Consider the following 22951-nt stretch of genomic DNA (forward strand, 5'->3'; position numbering starts at 1 on the left):
GAGAAGGGGGCAGGGTCTTGCCCTTGCCAGGAGTTGGGGGCCAAATCAAACTGCTGTACCCTTCCTCACTTTTGTGATCTTCATCATTAACAACTTTGGCCATCTTGACCCCCTTTTGGTGTTGCTTATCCAGATGTGTCTTTCTTTCCCCATCTCTGAAATGCTGAGGGATATGGAAGAATATCTCTGGGGCTAAATTGAGGGTGGGCCCAGTGGCCCTCAAGGCCAGAGTACTCCCCAGAACTGTTTTTTAAAAATGGAATTTGCCTCTCAAATTAGGTGAGATATGGCTAAATGCACTATAATTCATTGGTGACTAAATGTACTATACATGTCTGGATAGTCAGTATCTTAATCAATCAATAATATCCCAGAAATGGCCTAAATTATATTCTTTATTATATTGTATATTAGATTGAAAGGGTTCAAGACAATCTGGATCTCAGAGGCTTTAGCTTTTTGCTTGCTTGCAGAATTTAAAGTTTATTTGCTGGACTGAATTCTGAAGTGTTGAAATAATATTTGCAATGCACCATGTGCTCTCCCCCCCCCCCCCTTATTGGTCATTCTCTGGATGAGGGCTATTTTCTATTGCAGGTGACCTTTGCGGATGTGGCGATATATTTCACCGAGGAGGAATGGAAACTGTTGACAAAGAAGCAGAAACTTATGTACAGTTCTGTGATGATGGAGAATTATGAAAATGTGGCCTCTGTGGGTAAGGAAGCTGAATCCATTGCCCTTCCTGTGGAGACTGAGGGCCCTTTCATAATTCAATGTCAGAACGCTATAATTCCACTTTAGAATTATTGAATCAAAGAGTTGAAACAGACTGCAAGGACCATCCGGGTCAATCCTCTGCCATGCAGGAATAGACATTCAAACCATCTCCGAGAGATGGCCATCCCGTCTCTGTCAAAAAACCTGCAAAGAAAGAGCACCAAACTCTGAGGGAATATGGCGCAGTACAGACCGTCAACAAGCGGCGTACCAGCACCGGTATTAGGGTTGGGAAGAGCGCATCATGTACATGCTTCCTAACCTTAATACATACCAGCAGCGCCATAATGCCAGCGCCCTGTGTACATGGGCACTGCTATTATGATGTCACGCACGCACCATGTCTAAACCTGAAAGAGCTCCTTCTGGGCACGCACCTCGTTCTCACAGCCACCAAACGGCTGCGAGAATGATGGCAGGGAGAGAGGCCCCTTTCTGCCATAGCTCTGGCTCCCATGGTGTCAAGGGGCATGAAGCCCCAAGGACATCCATTTCCAGGCCACAGGGAAGCAGCATTTTGCCACTTCTCCATGGCCTGGAATTGTGGTGGATTGGGGCCTCTTGGCTGCCAGTATCGCTGCCCTGGCTCAAATCCTCCATGGAAAGGGGCAGCTGCAGACCACCCCTTTTCCATGGTCAGTACTGGGCCTATATTCCACTGCTGAAGAGCTCTTACTGTCAGGAAGATCCTCCTAAAGTTTAAGTGGAATCTCTTGTCCCTGTGGCTTGCATCCATTGTTCCATGTTCTTTTTCTGGAGTAGCAGAAAGCAAGCCTGCTCCATCTTGAATATGACATCTCTACAAACATTTCAATAGGGCTGTCATGTCCCCTCTTAACCTTCTCTTCTCTAAGCTAAACATACCCAGCTCCCTAAGTCGTTCCTCAGAGAGCATGGTTTTCAGACCATTCACCATTTTGGTTTCCTTCTCTGGACATGCTCCAGCTTCTCAGCATTTGTTTGAATTGTGGTGCCCAGAACTGGACACAGGATTATTGCAAGTGAGCCCTACCAAAACAGAATAGAGTGGCATTATTATTTTCCTTGATCTTTACACTGTACTCCTATTGATACAGCCTAGGATCACATTGGCCTTTTCAGCTGCTGCATCACACTGTGGACACGTGCCCAACTTGTGCTCTACTACCATTCCTAGTTCCCTTTCACACATTATTTAATTGTCAAAACATATTCCTGTGGAATCTTGGAATTTTTAGTTTTAGTGAGGCACTATTGTTCTCCACTTTGTAAGGCTATCCAACCCTAAACTGCTAATTCTGGAATTTTGTGGGAAGGAGCCATGGATATTAATGCTTTTTGCCCCTAAATGGTCCTCAGCCCATTCCTGAACAAGTTTCCTGGCTTTTGTTTCCACTTTTCCAGGCTCTGGAGAGGCTTTGTGGGAAAAAGGCCTCCCTTGGCCCTGCAATGGCCCAGAGAGGGCCCAGCAGTGCCAAATGGCCTCCACTTCCCCAAAGGGATGCTGTGGGATATTGAGGGGCAAAATATTATGCCATATTTTTAGGCAACACAATGTGGGGTTGCCTCAAGATCCTGTGGCGGCCAATGTGACTCTCCCCAGTCCCCAACAGTAGTCCATCCCTGTCTTGGAGTTGTCTTAAAGCTGTTTTAAGGCTCTCCTTGAACCTCACCAAAATTGGAATCCAGGTCCCAGCCCCTTTATTCTGCTTTTCCTAATGCATTATTTGTAAATTGATTGTCCTGCCTTTCTCAAGAAATGAGTCTCAAAGTGTCCCTTTTGTGCATCACACTCTGTGGGTGTGTGTCTGTGATAGAGAGATGGAGGGAATGTGAAAAACAGAAAAGCAGGAAAGAGATGGTGAAGGTCAAATGCTGAAGCAGTGCAGATGGGCAAGAGTGAAGGCTGGAGAGCAGAGAGAGAAAGGGAAGGGGATCAGGCCTCTGGGAGCCAGGAGGGGAAGGCAGGAGCAAAGCCAGGATTGCCTAGCTCTGTGCAGACAGGAAGGGATCTCTAGGAAGGGCCAGGAGAGGGGCCTTGGGGGTTGGGAGGCAGCCACCAACTCGACAGATTTTAAGACCTGAACTGGTGAGAACTGGTTCAGGCCCTTGTTTTCTAACATATTTAGCAATTATGAGCAATGTCTATGAAAACAGGAAAGAGGGACACAAAAAATTTCCTTTTTCTCTAATGTTTCTTTTCCAACCTGAGCTTGCTTAGCTCCATGGTTGATTCCAGAAGTGCTTTGTTACCCGAAATGCTGGAGTCTGGGGAGGACACCCGCAAGTGCTATGCTTTTAGGGGAATTTCATGCTTAGCTCAAAGGAGAGATTGAGGCAACAGTGATCTCGGGATTCATCCCAACTATATCAGGCCCCAAAGCACACAGACTCCAAAGGCATTTCAAATAGGTTTCTGTGTTTCATTTAAGGGGAAAGCAAAACACACACACACATACATCTAAGTGTTCATGAACATACACAAGAACTAGGTAACAAAGGTGGTCGTGGTGAATAGTGCACAGCTTTGCTAATGGTAATACATTACCTAGATGGAACTTGATTGCAATTGCTGAGGGTCCAGAATGGGGAGAGAAGTCAGTAACTCCCATGACAAGTGAGGCTGGCTAGTGTAGTGAGGTGTTTAGCAATGTAAACCAATGGAGTGTCTCTCTGCAACTGGACTGATGCTGAAGACTAGTCAGTTGGGGCTGATATTTATACTGAAATCGTTGCTTGGGGGCAGAAACGAAACATTCGAAAAGGTTTAAATTGCTTTAGAATGCTTCCTGGGTGGGGAAAGAATTGTCTGAAACTGAATTAAATGCAGTGGGTCCTTGGTGGAAATTCTTCAGCCAAAAAGGATCATCACACTGGCTCTCAGGCCCTTCTTGGCTCTGAATTTGGGTCCCATTCACAAGCCAATGTATAGCACAATCTGAAGGCGACACTCCCAGAGATCAACAATAACATAACAGAGAACAGAAGAAAATCTCCAGATTTAGGTATTGGCAATGCACTGACTATTTGCCACACTTAAAAAGAACTCATACACACAGTTGATTTCCTCCAAGTCCTTGGAGGTTGTTTATCTTGAGTTGGAATAGAAAACAAATATGTACCAGCTCTCCTCACCGACTTCCATCAACTTCATAATCTCTTCTACACCCAACTCCAACCCACATCAATCCGCATGTGAGCTGTATACTGTATTGGTTGTGAGACATCTCCTGGTGTCACACAGCATGAGGCATCCTCTGCAGTTAACTTGCATCATGCCTTGGGCTCTGGATCAGGACTCTATGGCCGTCTCACAAGATACGATGCCACTTTTCAATCAAAATGTTTTAACATATATTTAATGGAATTTTTTAACTGCCTGATTTTCTGCTTCGACTGATTTCCTTATGGCAGTTTCCCTACAATCTCTTCTTTGCAAGCTCCTATAAGTAAGGATACAATCATTATATGGATTTGGGGGCATCCAGAACAGGGTCATGTCGGGTCACTCACACCAACTTTATTAATTTAACCTGAAATAGGGAGGGGTGAATGTAGGGCTAAATCTTGGAGTAACACCTTCCTCTCTTAACGCTGAGATTCAGTCTTCTCTGTCATTGTTCTCCTTTACAGAAGAACTTGTCAGTCGTGAGCGAATCCACACAACAAAGAAGTCACATAAATGCCATCACTGTGGGAAAAAATTTGCTTACAAGTCAGTCCTAGTCATGCATCGGAGAGTCCACACAGGAGAGAAGCCATACAAATGCCAGCATTGTGGGAAATGGTTTTATTGCAAGTCAAACCTAGTGACACATCAGAGAGTCCACACAGGAGAGAAGCCATACAAATGCCAGCGTTGTGAGAAATGTTTTTCTTCGAAGTCACCCCTAGTGAAACATCAGAGTGTCCACACAGGAGAGAAGCCATACAAATGCCAGCATTGTGGGAAATGTTTCTCTCAGAAGTCAGACCTAGTGACACATCAGAGAGTCCACACAGGAGAGAAGCCATACAAATGCCAGCATTGTGGGAAATGGTTTTATTGCAAGTCAAACCTAGTGACACATCAGAGAGTCCACACAGGAGAGAAGCCATACAAATGCCAGCGTTGTGAGAAATGTTTTTCTTCGAAGTCACCCCTAGTGAAACATCAGAGTGTCCACACAGGAGAGAAGCCATACAAATGCCAGCATTGTGGGAAATGTTTCTCTCAGAAGTCAGACCTAGTGACACATCAGAGAGTCCACACAGGAGAGAAGCCATACAAATGCCAGCATTGTGGGAAATGTTTCTCTCAGAAGTCACCCCTAGTGACACATCAGAGAGGCCACACAGGAGAGAAGCCATACAAATGCCAGCGTTGTGAGAAATGTTTTTCTTCGAAGTCACCCCTAGTGAAACATCAGAGAGTCCACACAGGAGAGAAGCCATACAAATGCCAGCATTGTGGGAAATGTTTCTCTCAGAAGTCAGACCTAGTGACACATCAGAGAGTCCACACAGGAGAGAAGCCATACAAATGCCAGTATTGTGGGAAATGTTTCTCTCAGAAGTCAGTCCTAGTGATGCATCGGAGAGGCCACACAGGAGAGAAGCCATACAAATGCCAGCATTGTGGGAAATGTTTTTCTCGGCAGTCACACCTAGTGAAACATCAGAGAGTCCACTCAGGAGAGAAGCCATACAAATGCCAGCATTGTGGGAAATGTTTCTCTCAGAAGTCACACCTAGTGACACATCAGAGAGTCCACACAGGAGAGAAGCCATACAAATGCCAGCATTGTGGGAAATGTTTCACTCAGAAGTCAGTCCTAGTGATGCATCGGAGAGGCCACACAGGAGAGAAGCCATACAAATGCCAGCATTGTGGGAAATGTTTTTCTCGGCAGTCACACCTAGTGACACATCAGAGAGTCCACTCAGGAGAGAAGCCATACAAATGCCAGCATTGTGGGAAATGTTTCTCTCAGAAGTCACACCTAGTGACACATCAGAGAGTCCACACAGGAGAGAAGCCATACAAATGCCAGCATTGTGGGAAATGTTTTTCTCGGAAGTCAGTCCTAGTGATGCATCGGAGAGGCCACACAGGAGAGAAGCCACACAAATCCTAGAAGTGAACTAACATTATTTTTGTCAAGAATTGTGATGTTTTGTGTTAGGTGTGTCTGTCTGTATGTCTGTTTATACTTTAAAGTTGTATTTTGTTAGGTTTAGGTTTTAATTGCTATTAGTATATATCATTGCTTTAGTTTATAAAATTGACTGGGGATTTTTGATCGTGGTATAGGTTAGCTGAATAGAGGAATGGGATTTGTTGCAGCTGGCTAGTATAGTTATGGCAATGATAGCTCTTGGAATTTGTGGGATGTTGGTTGATGAAAGTTAGAGGCCAGTATTAACAGAAAGGGCTAGTCTCTGGGAATGGCAAAAGGGGCCTTGTTACCTGTGGGGCATAGACTGTGCGTATTGGAGGTGAGGGCTAGGTTTGGAAGAGGGTGGAGTTTTAGGTTTTCGGGTTTAAATGTATTCTTTGGCTTGGGGTGGGCAGTTCTGACTTAAATACTGAATTTCTGACTATATGTTCTTAATAAAGTTCTTTGTTGTTTCAACACACTGTACTCATTGATGCACAGAAGTTCTGCATTTGCACAAATTTGACACTTTCTTCTTTCCTCAGGCCTTAGATCCTTTTCTAGCCACAAAAACAGAGGCAAACACACACACATTTATACAGAGAGAGAGAGAGAGAGAGAGAGAGAGAGAGAGAGAGAGAGAGAGAGCGCTATATGTACAAAGCAGAGCCTTCCCAGCCTTTCCCTCCTTAGTCCAGCTCTGCAGCATGGGCTCCATTCTGGAAGGAAGAAAGGAAGGAAGGGCGTACTCCTTCCCTTCTTCCAAAGGCCGACAGTGGAAAAAGCAGCAGCAGCAGCAAGGGCCTTTTGATCCCTGTACATGCTGAGGAGGGGCCTTTGGGGCATCTATGCATGCACAGTCTGAGCCCCTGAAGCCATTACTGCCCTCACAGTCTGTTCAGAGGGAGGGAGTGAAGTTGGGATAGCTCTCGTCCAAATGGCTGGAGGGTCTTCAGGTGTTGTAAGAAGGAAGGAAGCCCCTCTTCTTCCCCCAAAGAAAAGCAGGGGGCCTGCCAGGCCTCCTGTTCTTTTTTCCTTCCCAGCCCCTCCTTGGGGAATTCATTTGGGCCCAGGTACTGGGGGAGTATAAATAATAAATAAATAAATAAATAAAACTTTTATTTGTATCCCGCTTTTCTGTGACAATCAAAGCGGCTCACAACACATTAAAATCCACATTTACAAAATTATGTCCCAAATTCCCCCCCATTAAAACAGGATTAAACATGTTACAATTAAAATATCTATTAAAAACACAATAAAAAATACAACGAGGACAGAGCGGTGGGCTGATACATGATGCGGGGGGAAGTCATTCTATGGCCGGCACTTTTATTCAGGAGAGGCCTGCCGGAAGAGATCCGTCTTGACAGCTTCTTTAAAGTTGTCTAAGCTGGCAATTTGACGGATCTCGTCTGGCAGGCCGTTCCATAGTTTGGGAGCAATTGCAGAGAAGGCCCTGGTTTTTAAAGGCTGCAATAGATTTCTCCCAGAGGACCTGAGGGTGCGGGGTGGATTATGTGGGAGCAGGCGATCCCTCAAATAGGTTGGACCCAAGCCATGCAGGGCTTTAAAGGTTATAACCAACACCTTGTACTGTGCCTGGAAACGAATAGGCAGCCATTGTAGAGATTTTAGGATGGGTGTTATTTGGTCACTCCTAGTTTTTCCGGCGACCAGCCTGGCTGCCATATTTTGCACTAGTTGAAGTTTCCGGACTAGGCACAAGGGTAGCCCCATGTAGAGCGCATTACAGAAATCAAGTTGTGAAGTTACCAGTGAATGTACAACAGTTTCTCGGTCCTTTACTTCCAGGAAAGGGTGCAGGGGGGCCCTTGGAGAGAGGTATGGCCATGGACGGGAGGGGGATCCAAAGGTAAAAAGGGCTTTGAGGAGCCCCCTTCCTCATGGAAAGTGGGGCAGAGGAGAGACCCTCCCTTCTGATGCCTCTTTTGGGGGAGGTTTTTGTGCCAAATACAGAGCATCACACAGCTTTATTTTGGCCTGTCTGTTCAGGCCCTTAGGGAGGGCTATTTTTCATCTTGCTCAAATGAAGCGGAGGCACAGCCACTTCTGAAAAAGCCCTCCCTAGATCCCTTGGACATGAACAATTACAGACCGGTCTCCCATCTTTCATTTCTAAACAAGGTGATTGAGCTCTTCAACTCCAAGCAGTCTTGGATGAAACAAATTGTCTAGACCCATTTCAAACTGGCTTCAGGACCGGATACGGAGTCGAGACTGCTATGGTCACCTTAGTAGATGATCTCCGCTTGAGTACTGACGGGGAAGTGTGACTGCTGGTGTTTTTGGACCTCTCAGTGGCTTTCAGTACCATCAATCATGGTATCCTTCTGAAACACCTGAGGGAATTGGGGATCAGGGGCACTGCATTGCAGTGGTTCTAGTCCTATCTCTTGAGTAGATTCCAGATGGTGATGCTTGGGGACAGTTGGTCCTCTAAGAGGGAGATTAAATCTGGTGTTCTCCAGGGTGCCATCCTGTCCCAAATGCTGTTTAACATAAACATGAAACTGCTGGAAGAGATCATCTGGAGGCATGGAGTACGCTGATGACACCCAACTATACCTCTTCATGCCCCAGACCTCAGTTTCAACTAAGGAAGGCATCTCCCCTCTGAATGAATGTCTTGAGAAAGTAATGGTCTAGATGAGGAAAAACAGAATGAAGCTGAATCCAGATGAGATGGAGCTGCTCGTTGTTGGAGATCCTAATCCAGATATGGAGGTTTGTCACCTGTGATCCATCTGTGGACGGGGTCACACTTCCCCTAAAGGACTGTGTTTGCAGTTTGGGAGTGCTCCTGGATCCGTCGCTCCAGACATTGGCTCAGATAGATACGATGGCCAGGAATGTCTGTTATTAGCTTCAGCTGATACGCTAACTGCACCCCTTCCTGGAACCTGAAGAGCTGAAAACTATGATGGTAATATCCCCCAACCCTGAGGCCAGGCCATCAACAACAGAACAATACACAGATTAACATGGGAATCACTTCTCCTTACCCAGGATCACACAGTATATATATATATACCCATTCTCTTCTAGGTCAGCATTCTCTGAAGATGGCAGCCATAGATGCCAGCGAAATGTCAAGAATAAACTCTTCTAGAACATGGACAAAGCCCAAAAAAACCACAAAAAACTACTCTTGGTTTGATTTTTTTTTTAGCCAAACTTAAAATAGACCCATTGAAGAGCCTCTCTTTGATACTTGAACCTCTCAACTTTTGCATAGGGAAGATATTACATATTATACTATTTCTAGATGAAATGAGATTCAATCATTACAGGTGGAACTGACTGGATAGAAGTCAAATCAGAAAAAAATGTTTATAATGGAGTCTCAAAAATGTAATAATAACAATTTATTAAGCTTTCAGAAAGTTAACAACAAACCACGAGGAAATGCAGGAATATAGATCTATAGGCACTTCAGTGTTGCATTTACTATCATTATTGATTTATTGTTATACTTATTCCTCTGCGATGGTGTGTACAATATGATTTTAGGTAGAGTATTAGAATAAAAAAGAAAAGAAGTAGACCCATTGAAATCATTGAGAGACATGAGTCCCACCCAGCACTTCTCCCATTGACTTCTTTGGGAATGATGAAGGCTGGGACCAACCCTAGGACTGCAATCCTGGCCCCATTTTCTTGAAGTTGAATCCCAGTGAAGTCTGGTGCAAAACACAGTGCTGAAATGATGATGAAGATGGTCATCATGGTCATGATGATGATAATAATAAGACTCTTCCCTTCAAAACCAAAAGCCTTGTGGAAGTTGAAAGACTAATAGAGGTCCAAATCACATGGCAGAAATAATCCACTTAGAGTTCGCTTTAACTGCCTTTGTTCAGCAATAGACAGTCCTGGGGATTGTAGTTTACTGTGGCACCAGAGCTCTGTGACAAAGAAAGCTAAATGTCTCACAAAACTACAGTTCCCAGAATTCCCTAGCATTGAGCCAGGGCAGTGAAAGCAGTCCCAAACTGGAGTATTTATTCAGTGTGTTTTGGATCTCTGTTAGTCATTGTTTTCAGAAGGATCTGTGGTTTTGTTGACAAGAGATTTATTATTATTATTATTATTATTATTATCCCATTAACCCCCCCCATAAAGATACACAACTCATATTACAAATTTTTTTAAAAATATAATTAAAACATTTGAAAATAGTCATTAAAATAGAATTTAAAAGAATTAAACCAATTTAGCTCTCCCTCTGGAAGTGGAAGCAAAGGGACCTGAAAGTGACACGAAAAGGGAGAAATGCTGAGGGGGATCTCTTTTCCTGCAGTTTGCACCCATTTCTCCGTCTCCCGGTCTCCTCTGCTGGGAGGAAGGGAGAGTGTGGAATTCTGGGAGAGGCTGGCAGTTAGCTTGGAGCCTGAATAGGGTTCTAGAAGGCTGGTGGGTTTGACTGTTGGCTGGTTTGGGAAAAGGGCTCCTTCTGGATTTTCTTGGCAGGAAATGGAAGGTGAGGACCCCCAAATTTGGTTCCTATGTGAGAACGATGACTGAAGGGGGAACAGCTCCCATTTTGGAGTCAATGATTTGGGGCAGGACCGTACTTCTAACAGAGGCTTGGGTTTAAAAGACTGGTCTCTGTAAAAGGAGGGGGAACATAGAGAGTTATTGGTATTTTTATATTGTATTATGTGGTTATGGGTTTATGCTTATGATATTTTCATATGGTATCATATTAAATTGGGATTGATGGGGTTTCCTATTATACACACACACACACACATTGTTAAGCCATAATGTTAATTAAAAGTGTTGTGTGGCTGAGTTCAGTGGTCCAAGGCCACAGGTGCACTGGTTGAGAAAAGGCACCTGAGAGCTTAATTGTTTTTAGAAATGCTGCCAGGATCCCAGATGGGAGGACACTGTGCAGGAAAGGGCTATTCAATTAATTAGCTTTATTGGTTAATGGGGTGGGGTTCATTGATATGGTTATAAAAGTGATATGTTTATACTTTCTTTCTTTCCTGACAAAAAAGTCATGTCTATTGCATGTATCTTCTTCAATAAAAGCTATTCTTTTTCAAATACTGCCTTTTGTGTTGCAAGAGGGGCTGCAGTTAGGAGCCTGACAAATATCTCTCTCCCCTTCCATTCACCCTGCTTTCCCAAAAGGACTGGAGAGCATACCAAACCAGCCACAGAACCTTCCCCTGCTCTTGTGTAATGCCAGGTCAGTCAAAAATAAAACGCACATAGTCTATGATCTCCTACTGGACCAAGAGGCTGACCTGGCTTGTTTCACAGAGACCTGGCTGGGTGATGATTGCTCAGCCACCTGGGCTCGGGCCTGACCAGCCGGGTTCTCTGTCAGTGAGCAGGTAAGGGGACGTCGCTTTGGTCCATCAAGACAATCTTGCTTTGGCCAAGATACGTATCCGTACGATGGACCACATGGAGTGTATTTGCCTCAGCTTAAAGACTAGGGAAAGTCTGGGGATTCTGTTGGTTTAATGTCCACTCCGTTGCTTAACAGACTCTCTAGCGGAACTGACACAACTGGTCTTTGAGCTGCTGTTGGATTCGCCTAGGCTTTTAGTCCTGGGCGACCTCAACATCCCCCTCGAGGCCGGTTTAATGAACGTATCTGGTACAGCTCAGGAGTCCATGGTCAGCATGACAAACATGGGCCTTTCCCATGTCTCTGAGCCCATGCACTGTGCAGGTCATGCTCTCGATGTGCTCTTCTGTACGGAACAGATACATCCATGGGGAGAGGTAGTCAATATTTCCGCGTTGTCATGGACCATGGATCATTTCCTGGTCAAGGTCAGGCTGAAGGCCACTATTCCCCCCATCGTAGGTGGAGGACCTATTAAAATGGTCCACCCTTGAAGGTTGATGGAACCCACTAGGTTCCCAGAGGCCTTAGAGGGTTTGATGGCTGGTAATGCCTGCGATTCTGTTGAAGCTCTGGTCAATACTTGGAACAACGGTCTTACCAGAGCTATAGACACTAACGCTCCCAAGCCCCCTTTCCAACCCGCTTCAAATCTCAATTCGTGCTATACTAAAGATCTCAAAATAATGAAGTGAGCTGGACAATAGCTAGAGTGCCGATGGCAGAAATATAGTCACATACCTGATAAGGGTTTATTTTAAAATCCTATAGAGTGGCAATAGATGCTAAGAAGTCCTTCTATTCTGCATCAATGCTCCCAGACCCGGCGGGGGGGGGGGGAGATATTTCTGGGGCTGTGGGTCTCTCTCTTGGTCCTCCTCTGCAGGGTTGTTGTGAAGGAAAAGGTAAGTATTTGAGGGGGGTGCCCAATCCGGATCCTGTGGGCCTCTAAGCCGAGTTCCCAGTTTGCCAGGGAGATTGCCAGAGCTTTGAGGTCCCTCCGTCTCCCTCCTCTTGGCTTTGGCCTAGATTTGGCTCTTTTACCCCCCCCCAGAGCCCCCTCCCCCCAGGACTGCAGAGAAAACTTCTCCCCACTCCCCAAAAAATGTTGTTTTCAATGCTATTGAACCATATCCTGAGCGATACTTTCTATAAGGCACAAAACTCTTCCCCAAATGAGGCATCAGAAGGGAGGCTCTCTCTTTTGCTCCACTTTCCAGGAGGGAGGGGGTTCCCCTTCCCTCCTTGGCCAGGCCTCTCTCCAAGGGTCCCTCCTGCTCCCTTTTCTCATAATAACCCCCCAAGTACATGGGGCCTAAGAAATCCCTCAAGGAGGGGGCAGGGAAGGAAAGAGCGAGATGAGGCCTGGCAGTACCTCTGCTTTCCTTTGGGGGGAGAAGAGGGGCTTCATTCCTTCTTATAGCCCCCCAAGGGCCCTCCAGAAGACCCTCCAGACATTCATCTGAATGAACGAGGGCTCTCCTCACATCCCTCCCTTCTCAGAACAGACTGTGAGGGCAGCAATGGCTTCAGGGGCTGAGACTGTGCATGCCTAGATGCACAGGCCCCTCCTCAGCATGCTCAGGGGTTGCCAGGGCCTAGATGCTGCTGCTTATTCTGCTAGCGGCCTTTGTGGGAAAGGAAAGTATGTGCTGGGGGCTCAGCGGCCTCCCCTTCCTTCCTTTGAGGAGACCAAAATGTAGTCCAAGGTGCAGAGCTGGACTCAGGGGGGAAAGGCAGGAAAAGGAGGCTCTGCTTTGGAAATATAGCTGTCCCTGTGTATGCTGTGTGTGTGTGTTTGTTTGCCTCTGCTGTTCTTATGGTTGGGAATGGAACTGAGGACTGAGGAGAGAAGAAAGGGTCACTTTTGGGCAAATCAGATCTTCTGTGCATCAAAGAGTCCATTGTGTTGAAATAGCAAAGAACTTTATTGAGAACACATAGAAATTCAGTGTTTCAGCCAGAACTGCACACTCCAATCCAAACAATACATTAAAACCCCAAAACCTAAAAACCAATGTTGGAAATGTGAGGAAGAAGTCAGGACATATTACCACTGTTGGTGGAAATGTAAAAAAAAAAGCGAAGAAATTCTGGACAGACATTTATCTTATGATAATAGAGATTTTGCAAATAAATCTAAATAGATCCCAAACTATTTTTGTTAAATATGATGGAACTGTAACAGAAATTTCAGGAAACTTAAAAATCTAGGCCTGACAGAGCAAAAGAATTGGCAAGAGGACCTAGTAATTGAAAATCCATAAGTTTATTTCCAATTGTCGACAAAGGAAAACAATGAACTCAGTGGAATTCAAGTTCCAAAAGCTGAGACCCCGAACAAGACAAAATGGCTCTTTTTATATTATTCAAGACAAAGAAGCTTCTTCAATACACCTGATTGGCTAATTACAATGTAAACATACAGAATTCTTATAATCAGAACAGAAATACATGCATACATTAAAACTGCAGCATCACTCCTTACCCCCTCCTGTAGGAATTCAGTGGCTTTCCTCCTAACCTTGCTTCTGAATGTCCTTATCTCAGTACATTATGTTATGTCTTTTTACTGGTGCCAGCTTCCATCCAGGTCAAGACGCACTCATTATTCCTTTGCTCTAGTTTTTCTAAACTCCAAGCCTTTATTTCAAAAACCATCTCTCTGGCTGACAAAGGTGACTCCATCTTTCTATAGTTTTTTATTTCAACAAGGAATATTTCCACCACATTCCCCCCTTTTTGATGCTTCATCAATATTTTATATTGCATGATACCATCAACTATTAACTATGTTTATATGACACTCTAAACTCAGAACACCACAAACCTGTCTAGCAGTTACCAAAATATTAACATTCTTACCATCACCAGGCAATAACATCTTCCAGTCGGTCCAATTTCAGAAAGACACACATATTCTCATTGCTTTTAACCCTTTGACACTTTTGTTGGATCTGATTCTCTGGAGTTTACTCTTGCCACCAAGCTAATCTTCTAATAGTGATGTATTGTGTATTTGTTTCATGATTCAATAGGAAAACTCCACTATAAAGAATATTGTATCTGCTGTCAGAATCACCTCTCATTGAGAAACTATAATTTTTAGCCTGGTTACAGACTCTTGCCAAGCAACTGTTACTATGCTTCTCTGGACTACTCTCATAACAGAACAGGAATGCCCAGGGTGCCGCATGTTTCAGATGTTCCTCCACTCCAGGGGCATCTTCCATCTCACGTTTCCTCAGGGAGATCACTATGGAATAGCTCTTGTTGTGTAATGCCATTTAATCAGAATAGATCTGGCCTTCACACTTTAAGACTATCTCCAGATGTATAAAGGTCTCCCTCCTTTCAAAGAGCGTCCTGAGAAAAAACTTACCATGCTTGACTTGAATTTCATGCCAATTCCACAGTTAACAATAGGAATCCTGACGACAAACACAATTATGTCTTTGATCATGGAGCTTGATGAGCTTATTTCTTCTTTTCAATAGGGTTGCTTTATTAACTTTATTGTGAAAATCATATGCTATTTCTTATGTCAGGAACATATGTGCATGTATATGTAGGCTTATGTTTTGGGATGTGATTTGATTTGAGAATATGTATGATTGAACTTTATCACTTTTAGCATTAATCACTTATAAAAACCTCAGACAACAAACAGAAACATGAATAGAGAACACAAACAAGGAATATAGACAAGAAAAAGAGGCAATGTCTCTGAAAAAAAATAATTTTGATGGAGCTTCAGCTCAAACTTGATTGAAGTCCAAGGTGGTGCCCATTTCAGCTTCCGGGGTGTGAAAATGGGACATGCACCTGTATGTGTATTCTTTTTATTATTTTTGTGCATCACTTATAACAGACATATAGGAAATCATAAAAGAGAAAAGGGGTGATAGAGAGCATTTGAAATCTTTCTTTCAGAGGAGCTGGCGTAGAGCACCTGAAGTCCTGGAAAGGTGCAGCCTAGCTTTTCTTGATTGATGGCGAAGTAGAGCCCACTCAGCTTCCGGTTGTAAGTGGGGCTTAAACTTTGTTCCTCTTGTCTGTGCCCCCCCTTTTCCCAGGCAAAGGAAAAGCAAAAACACTGAAAAATACTAATTGACAAGTTATTAGAATGTTATGAATACAGTGGTACCCCGGGTTACGAAATTAATTCGTTCCGCCGCCGCTTTCGTAACCCGGAAACTTTCGCTAGCCGAAAAGCCCATAGGCGCTAATAGCGAAAGCCGCGATTTGGTGCGAAATCGCGCCGAAAAGCACCAAAAGTTTTTTCGTAACCCGAAAAAACTTTCGTAACGCGGAACAGTTTTTTTAAATATATTTTTTTCGTAACCCGGAAATTTCGTAAGGCGGCGCATTCGTATCCCGGGGTACCACTGTACATTAAAGGTATACTTTAGCCACATTTCATTAACTCCCCTCTTATAGGCTTTGCTAAGATATTTGTCTTCTAGAATTTATGTCTCACTGCTAACTCTAACTAACAACAGATCCCCTGGATCATTCTTGGGTCATTCTGAGCTCTTTATGCTTTAGGTTTTTATCTATGCCTGCATCTTTGGACCTTTTGAATGCTTTTTTTTTAATACATATGTAACCTTAATTTTACAGACTGCATTTACATGTACATACTGAATATGAAACTTTAACTCTGACCCAATGTACTCACAGCTTTATCTCATTTGAATCCACAACAGTTTGACAACAGAACAGGAAATAGGAAAAACAAAACTATGATAGAGTGACTTCTTTCCTTTTTACTCAGGACTCAAAAAATCAGTTCATGCTCTTTTTTCAGTCACTCCTCTCAGGCCAAAATGATATATTCTAGCTTGGAATTAGGATACAATTTCACACATGCTGGCTTGAATTTAACTTGATTAATTTTGATTACGTCTGGCAGTGGAAACCAGAATTTGAATTTGTAAAGTGTTTCCAAATTTTCTCTTGCTACAATATAGTAGAATACCAATCTCTTTAATACTTTCATATTGTTCCTTATTCCATTCCAGAACCACATAATAATTCAACATAGGATCAACTGGCTCGCCATGTTATTTTTTCAAAATAACAAAAATTATAAATTTCAATGAGTGTGAATCAAATTGACAATCACTAATTAACCAGAATATAACAATTATATTCTGGATCTCTGGGTTCCAAAATCACAAAAAGAAACTTTGGGTGCTTTCAAAAATACATTTAGATATTATAAAAAATAAAAATAAAAATTCAAGCTAAAACAATATACAAAAACCTCTTGGATGGGCCATTCTCAAAACTTAAAAATATAAAAATAGTTCTCAGCGTCTGTTATAACAAGAAATCATTTCAAAAACTTTAGGCCAGAAATTTAAAACAAAAAAAACAATTACTGCAGTCAATAAGCAAGAATCAAAACAAATCAAAATATTCAAGAGCAAAATGAAAAATTAAAACCAGGAAGAAAAAATGATTTAAAACAAGCCAATTTAACATGACATTGGCAAGACTTTGCAGGCATCTTTGAGCTCAAAAATACAAAAGCTATGGCTTCAAAAATTAGCAGTTGAAATAAGTACAAAACAAGCACACAATATTCAGAAAAAGCGAAAATTCAATAGGCCAAGGAATAGGCCAGGAAACTCATGGATCACAACTTAAAACTCAAAAAATAAAAAAATAAACCAATTCTAACCAGGCAGCAGCAAAACTTTGCATGACCTCAGGCATTCGAATGCTCATGATTGCAACTGCTGTTTCAGCCTAGCACAGCTGTAGCCTTACAAAACCAAAACATCCTAACTTTTCCCCAGGCTTCAAAAGAATTCAGGCCTAACACACTAATCTTATCAACTTTAATTGGAAAAATAATTTAGCTGGATTGCCAATCAGAAGATTGCAGGTCAATAATTTAAAACCCAAAAAGCACAATGAAAAACAATTGCATTTAAAAAAACATATATAAATTCCCAAAGGCACAACTTAAACTTCATTTTAAAAACCCATGAAAGCATCTTGAGGCCAGAAAATAAAAACAAAATATTGAGCAAAAAGCTGCTTGCCTGTAAATTTAAAAATATCAAAAACAAGCTTGCATTCTCTGGTCAGATAGAATCCAGTCTGGCTGCTATTCATGTAATATGAACTCTCTCTACAAACACACACACACTTCGCACTCAAAGAAAAACAAACCATCTTAATGCAATCTCTTTTAACAAGCATCTTCATAGATCACCCTTAACAAGACATTTACTATTTGTTCATCTAAGTCTAAAGCACAACATCTATTCTATGAACTTAAGGGGAAAAAAATCCTTTGCCTTTAAAAATAGTCTACAAAAATCTCAGCCAGAGGGGAAGAGAAAATTTTTTTAAGTTGAACTTACAACTTACAACGCTGTGCTGCTCCATCTCCTTTAGCCACAGCCAGGAAAAAACCTCTCACAAACAGTGTAGCCAACAAGCCTCGAAGATAATTCCCCAAACGTTTGGCCAAAACTCACCAAATGCTTAACTTTCAAAATTACTATTAAAACCAATCACCAAAATCACACCAAAAGCTCTGAAAAGTACCCATGTTGGTGTGAAAGTCACCAGATTGGCAACACGAAACTCCATTCCAGGTTTTCTTTCCAACATAGCTTCTACTATTCTAGCTTTAGCCAAAGGAAAAGTTTTAAAATGCAAACCGTGGGCTTTCCCTAACCCCCCTTTCTCTCTCTAACTCCAGCCAGAACTCAAACCGCTTGTCCATCTGCACCAAACCCATTTCTAAATCTTTCTCAGCCACTTAAACATACTCAAACCTTCTGCAACATTCTTGAGCCTTCAATTTCAATTCAAACCTTGTTTATACTTTCCTCTGTAAACATTTTCCAACCATTTTCCAAACCATTATCAACTCGCTCCATAAGCTTTCTCCTTTCACACACCATCATTTTCACATCCTCATACCTTCAAACACTTTCTTTTATCTTACTCACAATTTCCTCCACTCTTAGATCAACTTCCAACCACAGTCCAGTTCACAAAATCAGGCCACAGCTGAAGCTTACTGGCTAAGCTTAAAACTCACTATTTTATTATTACTATGCCATAACAACAACACCACTATAAAGCACTTATTTCTGCCCATCTTCTTAAAACTTTCACTGACAAAAGAATTTGCAATGTCTCTGGGAAGGCACAGGCTTAATATTCAATTTAGATATGCATTCAAATTTAGGGCAGAACTTTCCCAAAGGCACTGATCATTTAAAATCATAAAAACCTCAAGTTAAAACACCAATTTTCCAAAATTTATCTACAATATACACAAAGGCAATTTCCAATTTTTATAATTTAAACAATTTCAATTTCCCCAAACAACAAGTTTCTATGTTGGGTTGCTCCTGGCCACTGTCTAACACACAAAGCTAATTCAAAACCCTCTTTTCTTGTCATGTGGGGGCCTTCTTCCCTGATTTGCACCTCTCTCTACAGAGTCTATCTCTATCTTTTCTATCTCTTCCACAATTTGGGCCAAATCAATCTGAACCTTGAACACAGCTTCTTTAATACTAGTTAATCTCTCATCCTTTTTAAACACCAATTCTCTGCAACTATTCAACCCAGGTGGGCTTTTTCCAACAGTCTTATACAAATAGAAAATATACAAATAATCATTGAGTAACCCTCTTTCTGGCTCCAATGTTTTAGAATACAACTGCAAGACAATGTCAATATCTATTCTATCTCTCTCTCGGCCAATTTGGCAAAATCTGACTCCAAACATCTTTACACAAAAAGATTAATCGCTCCTTTTTCAAATGTTTCCCCATGCCTTTCCTAAAACATTCATCAAAATGACCAACCATGTAATCCAAAGGAGTTTAACCTCCCTCAGCCATCCTTAGACACAAAACAACAAAAGACCACAAGCACAATTTCAACAGGCGCAAACACTATAGGATTAGGATTTAAAAGTACACACTGGACAGATTGCAAAACCCACAAATCTCAGACACTACTCAACAGACAAATTCCACACGTTATATACCCACGTTTTACTCTTTACTGGAGCTCAACAGTCTTTACTGGAGCCTCCACCACAACCAGACACAACCATAATTTATACTCACAATAGACCAATGCTCTCCTCCAACTCTCCACCAGCACCTAACTTCTAGCTATTTAAAACAAAATACCACAGAAGGGAAAGGTTTGCCACCACACAAAAGGTAAAACAATTTATTGGCACTTGGAGATCAGTAGATTAACTACCCCCAGCGCAACTGAGCAAGTGCCTTATACTTCCACACTGATCCTACACTTTGGCAATCAATACTTACACCACAATCTACCTCCTTTCAGTTCCCAGTTCCTTGCTTATGTTCCCTAGGGGCCCGGTTCCTGAGTTTTGGCAAGAAGGCTTCTCTGGGCAGAACCTTTGCTACTGGCTCAGCTAACACAGGGAGGGGGTCCTTTCTCCCACTCGCATCCAAAGATTTGGACCGGTCAACGAGGCTCCCTTTTTAGTGCACTTTTCCCTATATTTTATACTTTACCTGTTCCTGAAGAGATGATTCTTTTTCTATTTTTTTCTTTTCCTTTTCCCCCCAGTGAATTTTCAAATTACTAAGTGGTCTCACATAGGCTAAACTCTGTTCCTACCACTGAGCCAATCCTTATGTTTAGCCCTTCCAATCAAAATGTTGGATGGCGCCAGGGCCTTCTCACAAGGGTCCGCTCAATGCCAAAAACACACAGAGCCTGCAGGAAGATAAGTTCTTCCACTCTTTGCCAATTCTTGCTTGCCTTTACTCCTGGCTGGCTCGCCAAATATGTAACAGAAATGTCAGGAAACTTAAATTTCTAGGATTTGCAGAGCAATAGAATGGCAAGAGGACCTAGTAATTGAAAATCCATAAGTTTATTTCCAATTGTCGACAAAGGAAAACAATGAACTCAGTGGAATTCAAGTTCCAAAAGCTGAGACCCCGAACAAGAAAAAATGGCTCTTTTTATATTATTCAAGACAAAGAAGCTTCTTCAATACACCTGATTGGCTAATTACAATTTAAACATACAGAATTCTTACAATCAGAACAGAAATACATACATACATTAAAACTGCATCATCACTCCTTACCCCCTCCTGTAGGAATTCAGTGGCTTTCCTCCTAACCTTGCTTCTGAATGTCAACTATGTGTCCTTATCTCAGTAGTTTATGTTATGTCTTTTTACTGGTGCCAGCTTCCATCCAGGTCAAGATGTACTCCTTATTCCTTTGCTCTAGTTTCTCTAAACTCCAAGCCTTTATTTCAAAAACCATCTCTCTGGCTGACAAAGGTGACTCCATCTTTCTATAGTTTTTTATTTCAACAAGGAATATTTCCACCACACTGGCTCAGGCGAGGTCAAGCGTGAGGGTGGCAGGAACATCATCCTGGCAGAGATGCCAGTCCTGAGCTGATTGCCCAACAAATTTGGGGGCAAGCCACCCCCCACAAACTCCTTAAAAGCAACCCAACCTTTCCAACAGGGATGGGAATCAGGTAGATTTCAGATGTTGATGGACTGCAACTCCCACTCTCCCTCACCATTGGCCATGCTTGCTAGAAGCTGCTGGGAGCTGCAATCCAGTTCTATTCAGAGGAACAGATGATTCCGGCTCCTGTTCTCCACTGCACCTCCCTCTCTCTTCCTCTTCCCCAAATGGGTGCCTTCCAAATGTGTTGCCCTACAACTGCATCTCACCAGAAACACCTCAAACCTCACAGTCAATTGGCCCTACAAGACTCTGCAGGGAAGGTCTCTGGGAACTTTCCCCCTTTGGGGTTTGAAATGAAGGTGGCGCTCCAGGTGAGGGCTTGCCATGCCCTGCCGCCAGGAGCCAGGCCTGTCCTCTGAGTCTGAGGTGGAGGCTGAGATCCCAGGGACAAGCCAGGGCTGCAGCCACTGTCCAGATCCTCCGGAGGTAAGCCTGCAGCCAGTCCCAGGGTCAGGTTCCCAGCAGCAAGGTTTCCCTCCTCCTGAGCCAGATTGACTGGGGCCCCAAGAAAAAGAGAGACAAGGGCATCCTCTATGGTTAAGTAGGAAGCCAACAGCTAGAACATGCGAGAATCAGATGGGTTAGAAATATCCCAGCACCTCCCTCGGTCCAGCATGGTTGAGAACCATCCATGGTGCTTGGGAGACACCTTGCTCTTGCCTTGAATGTTGGCTGAATGCCTGTTACCTGGAATTCTGCTGGGGCCTGGAGGACTCTCAGATTTCCCCTTTGAACCTGATGGACTGGAATGACTGAAGCCTCGTGATGAACATGGACTGGATTATACCACCACTGCTTTTGCTACACAGGACTTGGTGAGACAACCATCCCTTCTCCCTTTCACTCAGTGCTTGAAACACTGAGATTCTGGACTAAGGGTTGCCTAGCCTTGCAAGGGCAAAACAGGACAGAGCTGGAGGTGGCTCTGGGAAGAGTGGATCCTTCTCCTCCTCTGCTTTCATCATCATTCTTCCATCCACCCGCCTTCTGTCTTTTCCCCAGCCCTGGGACTGCAGGAATGGCTAAGAAGAATTAAAACCAATGGCTGACCAAAGACTATGCAAGAACATAAGTAAAGACCTCAAAAGGTTATTCCTAAAACCCAATTAAACAAAATCTCCACAGAATTAAAACCACTAAAAACAAACCAACAAAAAGGGGAAGGATACCCCCACAATAACCTTCCCTTATAGTTCATTGCATTTGTCATCTTTTTCTCCCTTAATCAATTTTCCACAGAAGGACAAAGGCAGGAACAGAAGAAGTCTTCCTGAGGGACACTCTGAGGGGCCATCATTGGCTGGAATCCCAGTCCATCTCACCATCCCTGACCCTGATTGTCTGGAATCCAGGCCCTCCCACCATCTCTGACCCTGATTGGTTGGAAACCCAGTCCCTCCCACCATCCCTGACCCTGATTGGCTGGAATCCCAGTCCCTCCCACCATCCCTGACCCTGATTGGCTGGAATCCCAGTCCCTCCCACCATCTCTGACCCTGATTGGCTGGAATCCCAGTCCCTCCCACCATCCCTGACCCTGATTGGCTGGAATCCCAGTCCCTCCCACCATCCCTGACCCTGATTGTCTGGAATCCAGTCCCTCCCACCATCACTGACCCTGATTGATTGGAAACCCAGTCCCTCCCACCATCTCTGACCCTGATTGGTTGGAAACCCAGTCCCTCCCACCATCCCTGACCCTGATTGGCTGGAATCCCAGTCCCTCCCACCATCCCTGACCCTGATTGGCTGGAATCCCAGTCCCTCCCACCATCTCTGACCCTGATTGGCTGGAATCCCAGTCCCTCCCACCATTCCTGACACTAATTGTCTGGAATCCCAGTCCCTCCCACCATCCCTGACCCTGATTGTTTGGAATCCAGTCCCTCCCACCATCACTGACCCTGATTGATTGGAAACCCAGTCCCTCCCACCATCTCTGACCCTGATTGGTTGGAAACCCAGTCCCTCCCACCATCCCTGACCCTGATTGGCTGGAATCCCAGTCCCTCCCACCATCCCTGACCCTGATTGGCTGGAATCCCAGTCCCTCCCACCATCTCTGACCCTGATTGGCTGGAATCCCAGTCCCTCCCACCATCCCTGACCCTGATTGGTTGGAATCCCCATCCCTC

At 43.5% G+C, this 22951-nt stretch overlaps 2 protein-coding genes across 2 annotated transcripts in view; one reads left to right on the forward strand and one right to left on the reverse strand.

Annotated features, from left to right (window-relative positions):
• Positions 1 to 6231, forward strand: part of LOC149301639 (uncharacterized) — a 44925-nt gene extending 38694 nt beyond the window's left edge. Inside the window, exons 2-3 of the mRNA XM_089484259.1 lie at positions 598 to 718; positions 4393 to 6231. Of these exons, the coding sequence (XP_089340385.1) occupies positions 598 to 718; positions 4393 to 5876 (1605 nt within the window). The 3' untranslated portion in view covers positions 5877 to 6231. The remainder of the gene's footprint in view (positions 1 to 597; positions 719 to 4392) is intronic.
• The window catches only part of LOC149301637 (uncharacterized), a 215825-nt gene that overhangs the window by 142036 nt on the left and 50838 nt on the right, over positions 1 to 22951 (reverse strand). The window lies entirely within an intron of this gene.

This window comes from Sceloporus occidentalis, unplaced genomic scaffold (assembly GCF_023333645.1).
Source record: "Sceloporus occidentalis isolate IW3139 unplaced genomic scaffold, rSceOcc1.0.p SCAF_21, whole genome shotgun sequence".
NCBI lineage: Eukaryota > Metazoa > Chordata > Lepidosauria > Squamata > Phrynosomatidae > Sceloporus > Sceloporus occidentalis.